General features: G+C 33.6%; 1 protein-coding gene across 1 annotated transcript in view; it reads right to left on the reverse strand.

The window, feature by feature from the left end:
* Window positions 1-334: 334 nt before the first annotated feature.
* Window positions 335-9,469, reverse strand: part of LOC108770755 (fatty acid synthase-like) — a 44,175-nt gene continuing 35,040 nt past the window's right edge. Inside the window, 11 exon segments of the mRNA XM_018522459.1 lie at window positions 335-498; window positions 584-844; window positions 993-1,247; window positions 1,345-1,817; window positions 1,936-2,761; window positions 2,873-2,995; window positions 2,997-3,573; window positions 3,648-3,892; window positions 6,531-7,549; window positions 7,647-8,066; window positions 8,301-8,602. Of these exon segments, the coding sequence (XP_018377961.1) occupies window positions 388-498; window positions 584-844; window positions 993-1,247; window positions 1,345-1,817; window positions 1,936-2,761; window positions 2,873-2,995; window positions 2,997-3,573; window positions 3,648-3,892; window positions 6,531-7,549; window positions 7,647-8,066; window positions 8,301-8,602 (4,612 nt within the window). The 3' untranslated portion in view covers window positions 335-387.

Genomic DNA, 9,469 nt, shown 5'->3' on the forward strand with positions numbered 1-9,469 from the left:
ATTCACCGTAAACAAAAATGTTTATTATCAGTTCTTTTGTAAGCTTCCTTCCTTGTTCAACATAAAGTGAATAATAAAAATAGGTGATGAACATATGATATTTCAGTGCTATTTCAGAACGAAAGCTTAGTAGTCTGCATGCGATTTAATAAATTTATTAAATAACTAGTACAGCGTTGATATGTATGCCTTATCAAAATTTGTGTAGAAGTGTACGAAATATCACAAATATAAACTTAAATTTATATTAGCTGATCTATAACAATAATGGTCCAAATTTCAATTTTTTATTATAATTTGAGCTAATAGAAGATGTTTGTAACATTTTTTGCGCTAATTACAATCTGTTTATCAAATATTGATTAAAATGACTTAAAAATTAAAACATCAAACTGTAAATGGTAATTCTCCGTTAATTGCAGCCGCTACTTTTTTATTTTTTAAGATTGTCACATGATTACCTTCAATATAATGTACTTTTACTACACCTTGAGTTACCTTAAATAATTACATACATCATTAAGAAAAACTTTCGTTAAATTTGATTTATTCTATACAAACTATAATAAATTTTTTAAAATACCTTATGCAAACCATAATCCTCTTCGATCATTGGTATATTAAAGAAAAACGAGGATGTACATTTTACCAATATTATGGGAGACTTAATAGGCAGCAAAGTAGAAGGATCATATTCTCGGAGAGCGGATAAATATTTGTAAATTGTTGTACATAGTGTCTTTAAATTTGAAAGTGAGAGATATGTATATATAATTGAGAATTGTTTAGCGAAAATATCAAATCTTTTATCCCAACTCTCACATTTCTTCAATTCCATTAAAATCTATGAAAATATAAATATTTTTGTTTTTATATACAAGACTGTAAGACAGAACGAAACAATTGATATTGATTCACATAAAGAAATCGAAAAATAATATAAGTATACCGTAAATTAGTTTCAATATAAGTTCAAAACAAGTTACATATACCTTTTGAGAACTTCCTGCTGAATAGATTTCCAGAATATTAGTTAATATATCAATCTGAAAATTTGCGTCATCAAAATTTGATTCAAAAGGTTTGAACATTGTTCGTAAAGGCTCAGGAGCACCATCGATAAGAACAAGTCGGCCTTTAAAATTCATAGCTTCTAATTTTCTTGTTACTTCAATTGCAATAAGAGATCCGAAGGAATACCCTACTATTACAAAATCTTTTCCGTCTGTTAGCTTCGAAAGTATATGCTGTAAAAATATCCAAAGTATTCGATGAAATTTATATCTTTTAAATACAAACAATACTTCATCAACATAAAATCAAATTACTAATACGATTGCATACATTTGTGAAACGATTAATAGCCTCCATTATCATGTTTGTACAATCCATGTTATTTGTGTTATAATGCAACAATGATGTTGAAAATTTAATATATGGTATTATGGTTTTAAATATAGTACCACATCCGTCGATACCCGGAATAAGAAGTATTTCAGTCATAGTGTTCTGTTTGTTAGTCAAAAATTCAATTGGGGAAACAAAATCTTCATCTTTTAATGTAATGCCAACCAAAAATTTTATAACGTCTGACTTCTCTTTGTCCAATGTCTTTTCATCATCCACATCATTGTCATTGATGATTACAACGGACATCTTAATGAGTTTTGCGAAAGTGAGATTTCGTATCTCTTGTGCTGTGACAAATGTATCAAATTCTCGTTCCAGAATTTGCTTGATTTCTACGGCCATCATGGAGTCCATTCCAAGTTCAGCCAGAGATGAATTTGGACTTACAAGCTTTATGTCACTTATGTCTACAATATAAAATGTTAAATTATTACGATCTATAGTATAATGCTTTTTTGTAAACCGGACTAGCAAACAATTATGATAAGTATTTGCGAAAGAATAAGTCTCCACAAGAGCACATACTTAAAATATTAGCAACTGTTTCTATCAGATTTCCTTGACATCTTATTTTTTTTTCAGCTACAACTATGCTGCTCACAATGGGCCGACTTTGAAGTAGAAACTTATCGAGCTCATCGAGACAGCAGGATATCTTTTGCTGTAGAGTGCCTCCGATAATTAGTTCCTTATCGTCCTCCTGCATGTCGGCGACAAGACCCACATCACCCACAGCTCCCCATTGAATCGCCAATCCTGGTAATCCTTCTCCCGCTCTCTTCTCGCAAATTCTTTCCATGATGGAGTTGGCCATGCCATAATTAGTCTGTCCAGCATTTCCTCTGCCGCAGGAAACAGAAGAGAATACCACAAAATGTCGCAGGTTAGGACAAATTTTCCTAGAAAGTTTGTCCAACATTTGCGTTGCACGAGCCTTCGATTGGAAAGACTCTGCAAATGTTTCTGCGGTTTGGTTCTTGAAGGCGCCGTCCTTCAATACCACTCCAAGATTGAATATCGCATCTACCGGTGCTTTTTTTTCCACAGTTCGTAAGAGATACTCGCAATCTTTAAGATCAGCAACATCGATATTCTTGATAATCGTAACTTTTACACCGTACGACTTCCATAATCGAACTTTCATGCACTGATAACCGTTTTTTATTCCATTTCGAGAAACCAAAATGATGTTCTTGGCGCCACGAAATATAAGCCAGTCGGTTAACTCTAAACCAAATCCGCCTAAACCACCTAGTATAATATAACTCCTATCTCTGAGACAATAATAGCGACGATACGCGAGAATGTGCTTATCCAAAGGTTCATCCTTCTCATGGACATTTATTATTATCTATAAAAATAATCATATTTCAAAAATGCATGTTATACGTGAATAATATGTTATTCAAGGCTGTTATTTATGAATAAACCTTTCTAATACTATTCGTTAACACAAGCATACTTTTCCCATATGTTTTCCGCTCGCCATATACCTAAAAGCTTCTTCAATATCAGATTTTGGAAAAATTTTTGCATGAATTGGTTTGATTATTTCATTTTGTAGACCAACGTCTATCATTTTTTTTCAATATACGCTTCCACTTACTATCATAAGTTCTTAACATCAAATTTTCCATTCTAATGCCGTGAAAACTGATACCCTTTTGAAATGCAAACATACTTAGGTGATTATTAGAAACAAGATCAAATTTGCCAATCTCCATGAATCGACCATTTCGAGCTAAACACCGAATGGAGGCGATTAATTTTTCTTCCGCCAATGAATTTAACACAATGTCGACACCGCAACCTTTCGTTTGACGCATAATCATTTGTTCGAAACTTGTATCTCGAGAATTTCCAATATGATCATCCGGAATGATCGGAAACATTTTCTTAATGAAATTCCGTTTGTCATTTGTGCCGACGGTAGTAAATACTTCGCATCCTTCCTTAAGAGTGACATGAATAGCTGCTTGTCCAACGCCTCCAGTACCAGAATGTATAAGTATTTTATCACCTTTTTTTATTTTCCCATGAATGTATAAAGCTAAATAGACCGTGCTGTATATCGCTGGGACCGTCACTGCTTCTTCGAATGTCCACACATCGGGTATATTCCAACAAAGTTTTTCATCTTTCTCAACAATGTTTGCTATGCAACTAAAAATAGAAACTTTTCTTTGTTGTCCATTTTATGTCATCATAATATAATAATTTCTTGTAGCATTACTTACTCAGTATTACGAATTCCCATTACACGTTGTCCGTTAACATCAAAACCCACATATTCCATTCCAAGAGGAAGAGACTGAAATAACCGTCCTTTTGAAATATCCTCTTGAGATGTTAATTTACCAGTGGCGAGCATTACATCTTTAAAATTCAGAGATGAGTAAACAACGTGTACTAAATCCTCACGGCGAGACACGACAGATAAATTATTTTCTATCCAACGAAATGAATTCAAGTCACCACGAACCTACAAAAAAACAAAACTTGTATTATGACATGAATGACATACATAAAACAGAATTTTAAAAAGAAATTTCATGAGAGTATTCAATTCTCCGTGTGTCAAGCAAAATTTTTCATTTAATAGACTATAAATAAATAATATTATAATGAAGGGAAGCACCGAACATCCGAAAAGTATCTGATATTCGATATAATCCGGCACTTTCTTATTATCCGACCGGATAATCGGATATTATTAATATCCGGGAATATTTTCGGTTGAAATTTTATATTAAAAGTTTGCATCATTGATGCAGACTTCTATTCTCTTCAGCTGAATTTCATACACAGTTCATCTTTCCTCTATTCACGTTGGGGAGATAAAAAAAAAGACAAATTATACAAGAAGTTTAGCTAAGGCTACATTTGGGGAGCGATATCAGCACTATCGTGTCATTCTGTTTTTATCATTCATTAGACATAAAACACGAATAGGATATAGAGCGTGTTCCGAATTACAGATGAAGCACTTGGTGCATCATTTCTCCTTGTTCATCGTTTGCTAAAGGATAGAATGATACATCATGCTACTGACGAGATACTATTAAAAACCGTTAACTCAAATTTTCGTCCATATAAAAGGGCCCCGAGATCCCGTGGGTAATTGATGAATGCTGACATTATCGACAATTGACACAAATCTGCGAATATTAACATAAATATTTGGGACTTATTTATTTAACGTTGGCTATCATTATAAAATAACCATTGATGATCGGCACGTCTTATTTTATGTAATTTTAAGAATTATTAAATGATAATAATAACATTGTCTTAGCCCTTTTCTATTATATATTTGATTTTATTTAATTGAAAGTATTTAGCACGAATTTTATGAATATTTGGATGACATATTAAATTGTTGATTTTTATTGTATACAGGGTGCGGTATCGAAATCCGGACAAATTTCAATTTAAATTTTTCGCTATATTGTGCCTCCGTCAGTGGTTGTTGTTGGCGTCCGAGAAAGCTTGATGTTTCTAGTAAACAGTCATATTAACAAAATGGCCGCGATGTTCACCAAGTGCGGAGTATAACCGAAGAGCCGCGATCATCAAAGGCCTTCGCGCTGGGCGCTCAGCAACTGAAATAATTCGGTTTTTTGGATACCCGAGATCAACTTATGACGTTGTGACAAAATATACGGCTTCAGAACAGTCCAACGAAGATTCTAGTATGCCAGCGAGGAAAATTCACTCGAAAGAACGCACCGCGAGGAACCCCGCAGTCGTCAAAAGGGCTCCCAACAGCCCAGATTTAAATCCCCTGGACTATTACGTATGGAGCGTAGTTGAAAGGGTCACTAACAAGTCTCGGCATCCCAACGTGACGTCATTAAGGACCGCTATTGAGGCAGTATTCGTCGGCATGGATAGTGCTACATTGCAGCGTGCGTGTGAACGCTTCAGACAGAGAATAGAGGCCGTCATTCAAGCTAATGGGGGATATATCAAATAATTATGCTCTATAGGGATCCCCCAAGTGCCATGTAAAAGGATTTTCTTTAATATTTAATTTTTCATTAAAAACATTTTGTTTAAAGAAATTGTTCGATTTGTCCGGATTGTGGTGCCGCACCCTGTAAATGTTCTACAAGTAAGTATGCATACTCATAATGCTATAATATCTTATATATTGCCGCAAAATTACAATTCTTTTCTGTACAGTTATCTCAGTTAATAATCAAACTTGGACGTTAACTTTAAAATCATAATTATTATGCCCCTCTCTCACATAATATCGGTTAACTCTTTCTAGATCTCTACTTTCTTTGTCTAACAGAAAAAGATAAATACGACTTGTACTTGTGCGGTCACAAGTCACTTACCTTTGAAATAGGTTCTCAGGAATAACGATGAATTATTTGAAAATTAGAATTCTTATATTTGAAAAATAGTACGGTGGAATCTGATTAATTTGATAGTGGAAGATAATCTGTTAAAAGTTGTTTGTGTAATGCATGTATCTACAAATATGTGCATTTGGCAATCGCATATTTAAAATGGATATTATACAAGTATTAACATATTGACTTTGATGTACAACGATCTATAAAATTTTATGCTTGTGTGGACTGGAAGTGGCTTCCTACTTTTGACTGGCGTAATTTTATGTTAAATGAATTATATATTGTCGGCGAATAATGTTTAAAACTGGATAATTGACACTGAATAATTTTTATATATGGGTTTAATTTAAGATGTATGTACTGAGAGAATGTGTGTGGGTCAGATGGTGACCGAAACGTTTACGTAATAGAAAATAAAATATAATTTGTGCTAATTCTAACTGGCGCTGTGGCTGTATGCTCTTTATTAATTTGCTTTCATAATTATTATCACTACTTCTCCCTTACAGTCCCTTTTCCTTACTGTTCCTTTTTCTATTAATTTTTTTACTCAGCTTTTTATTAGACATTGTCCCGGAATCCGATTGGATATCCAGAAAATATCGGATATCCGATTCGAAAAATTACCTTTCCGCATATCCGGATATCGGATATTCAATGTTATATTTTTTTGTATATCAGATAATTTTACGATTCGGTACATTCCTATTATGATAACCATCAATTATACGTTTTGAAAAAGTTTGCACGTACCGTTTGGCAGACATGGCCGGTTAGTACAGGTTTCGGTTCCGGTTGTGGTAATTTTAAATGTCTGTATGATCCCCAGGTTTTATCAGGTCGCAATACATTAATGGTCATATCTTTCTGCAATTGCTGTAAGTAGAAGGGGTCTTGAAGAGAAAATTTAGGAGCTTCCTCATCTTGAACGAGCACACTCCTAACAAGTTCACTACCTGGCTCTTTTCTCAAGCAGTTAATAAAACCCAATAAACCGCACTCAAAATTTTTCTCTCCCACAATTATAATTCTACTATTCTTGTCAAGCTTGTTTTCGTCACTCAAAAGCGACTTTAGATTCTCCAGCCAATTAAAGTTATTATTACTTATGTAAACTATAGTCCTTTCTTTTATCGAAACTTTTTTTTTCAAAAGCATAACTAGTTCTTCATCAGTGCGTTTTTCGAGTATAACGTTTAATTCGTATTGCTGCAAATATTTTTTATAATCAGTTAAGTCGCACTTCTCACGAGTCAACAGATAACCATCCTTTCTCAAAAATGGCAACAGTTGCTTTAATGATGCGTGTTGTTTGGTCAAAAGGTTGAATCCAGCGACAATTAAAGCTTTGTCATCCAAAGATGATTTTTCAAAATCTTTGATTGAGAAGTTTTGCGGTAAGTCTTCTGGCTTGAAACGATTTGATGATGTTAACAGAGTGACATTCATTTCTATCAGTGGTATATCACCAAATGCCTCAAGCAATAACGAAGACGAGAGATGTTCTAATTCAACATCATCGACATCTTCCACTAGCTCAACGGCTTGCACTTTGATAATTTGATGATCTTCCTGTACGAGTTGAGCCGATAACCGAATTGCTTCGTTCAAGGAAATCTTAGCGCGATCACAATGAGCTACAAATATATGTTCCTCAATAACAACATCTTGAGCTAATTTCCGGCGAGAGATCTGAGTAGCTTTCAGACCTTGAATCTCTACTCCGCCAGCTTTTATCGTGTCTATCTTTTTGTATACTCGTACCTGTAATACTGTAATAAGGCAAGTAAAATAATATGCTTCATATTATTGAGCTCTTTACACAATATTTACGAATTGAACAATGAATTAGTAATGGAAATTATTTACATTTATCCATGTCTGTTGTAACTTCTGCATTATTTATGTTATCCTGCAGCTTTGAAAGATGAAGCATTGGATTGATCACTAATTTTTTAATACCCGTAGGAACACATAATTCCCTAGTATCATATCCGATAATTATCATTTGTAACATAGTATCCATAAAAGATTCCCAATTACTTTTCCAAATGATATGTCCTTGGGTTCCCGAAATAGAGGCACTCTTTAATCCACGAAATAAGCCTCTGTACTGGTATCCACGCAATTTCAATTCTTTGTAGACATCTCGTGCAGTCATATTTTCATCTTCATCACTATTCTCCGATAATAGATGTGTCGGAACCATTTCTTGTTCTGGATTCAATGTCTCGTATACTGTACCCGTTACGACAATGCTGTCTCCTTCGGTTATTTCAAACTTTCCATCTGTAATATTCGTATATATTTGATTATACTGCATTTTTGTTATCATACTACATTTACCGTGATCGGTATTCGCTAATCCACCGGACCCAGATATTTTTTTCAACTGCATTGCAAATAATTATATTATAATAAATGTTTAAATAATAATTTTTAAGGTACAATGAACCTGCAAATACTGCTACGGAAATTTCAGAGAAAATCCACTTAAATTAAAACAATTAATCCTGTAAATACCTGTTTGTATTGCAATATATAGTTCCACATCATCATTTTTCGACAAATGAGTAGCACGAATAAATTTTACATCTCGGAAAACTATCGGTACCGTTATGTACATTACCCCTTTTATCATACCAATAGTTTTCCAAACGAGTCCCAAATAGCTTGTTGCGGGTAGTAAATTTTTCCCATCAATTACATGACCGCTCATATATTCATATTCCTCATCGTCAAGTAAAATGTTGACGTATCTCCCTCTCGATTCTATAAACTCTTGATCTTCTTTTGGTGCAAACCAATTTGCAGAATGATCCCATCTGATTTGTTATAATTCATATTTATACATGAATAATTATACGCACATGCGTATACATATAATATATACAACCTTAGAACATACATACTGGAAGGGCCATAAGTGACTGTTGATGGTACCAACATTTATCTGTTCTTGTCTGAATGCTTCGCTGTAATGCATATGCATCGATTATGAATATCCATATGTACATACGTTCAAACTTCAAAGCTCGCGAAACGAAAGCACATAGAATTGTTTAAAAATGGAACGTTATTGCGTTATATGTCTCAAAATATCAACGAAGCAAACTAAAATATCTCTTCATGCGTAAGTATAGCCTCACTTTGTAGATAATTTTAAGCCAAGCTATAAGATTATTTATTGAATTAATTTAAATTACATAAATATATAAAATATATGTGTATTTTAAGTGTATAGTTATAATCAACAATGATGACAATTTGATAGCTGGGAAGATTTTTTCCATCGTTTTCAAATTTCAAATAATATTTTGATAACTATTCTATATTTTTTCAAGTTCGAATTACGCGGTATCATCACGCGCAAGCGCACAGCAAACAAGCATTTAGACAAGGACAGATAGATATTGGAGACACTTTTATTACATTGGTTACATACGGTATGGCCCTTCCAGTATGTATGTTCTAAGATTACAACTTATATATATACGAGTTATATTATTTAACAATAAAACTTAAAATTATAACTCTCGAAAATGTCAAATAACATAAACATTAATGGGCTAATGAGAGTCACAGCTGCGGTAGTTCGTGCGAGAAAGAAACAATTTTTATTATGTATAATACTTATTAATTCTAGACGTTTCGGCTCCAATTCGGGCCATCCTCAGTAATTCGAATCGATA

Source organism: Trachymyrmex cornetzi, unplaced genomic scaffold, assembly GCF_001594075.2.
Source record: "Trachymyrmex cornetzi isolate Tcor2-1 unplaced genomic scaffold, Tcor1.1 scaffold1318, whole genome shotgun sequence".
Lineage (NCBI taxonomy): Eukaryota > Metazoa > Arthropoda > Insecta > Hymenoptera > Formicidae > Trachymyrmex > Trachymyrmex cornetzi.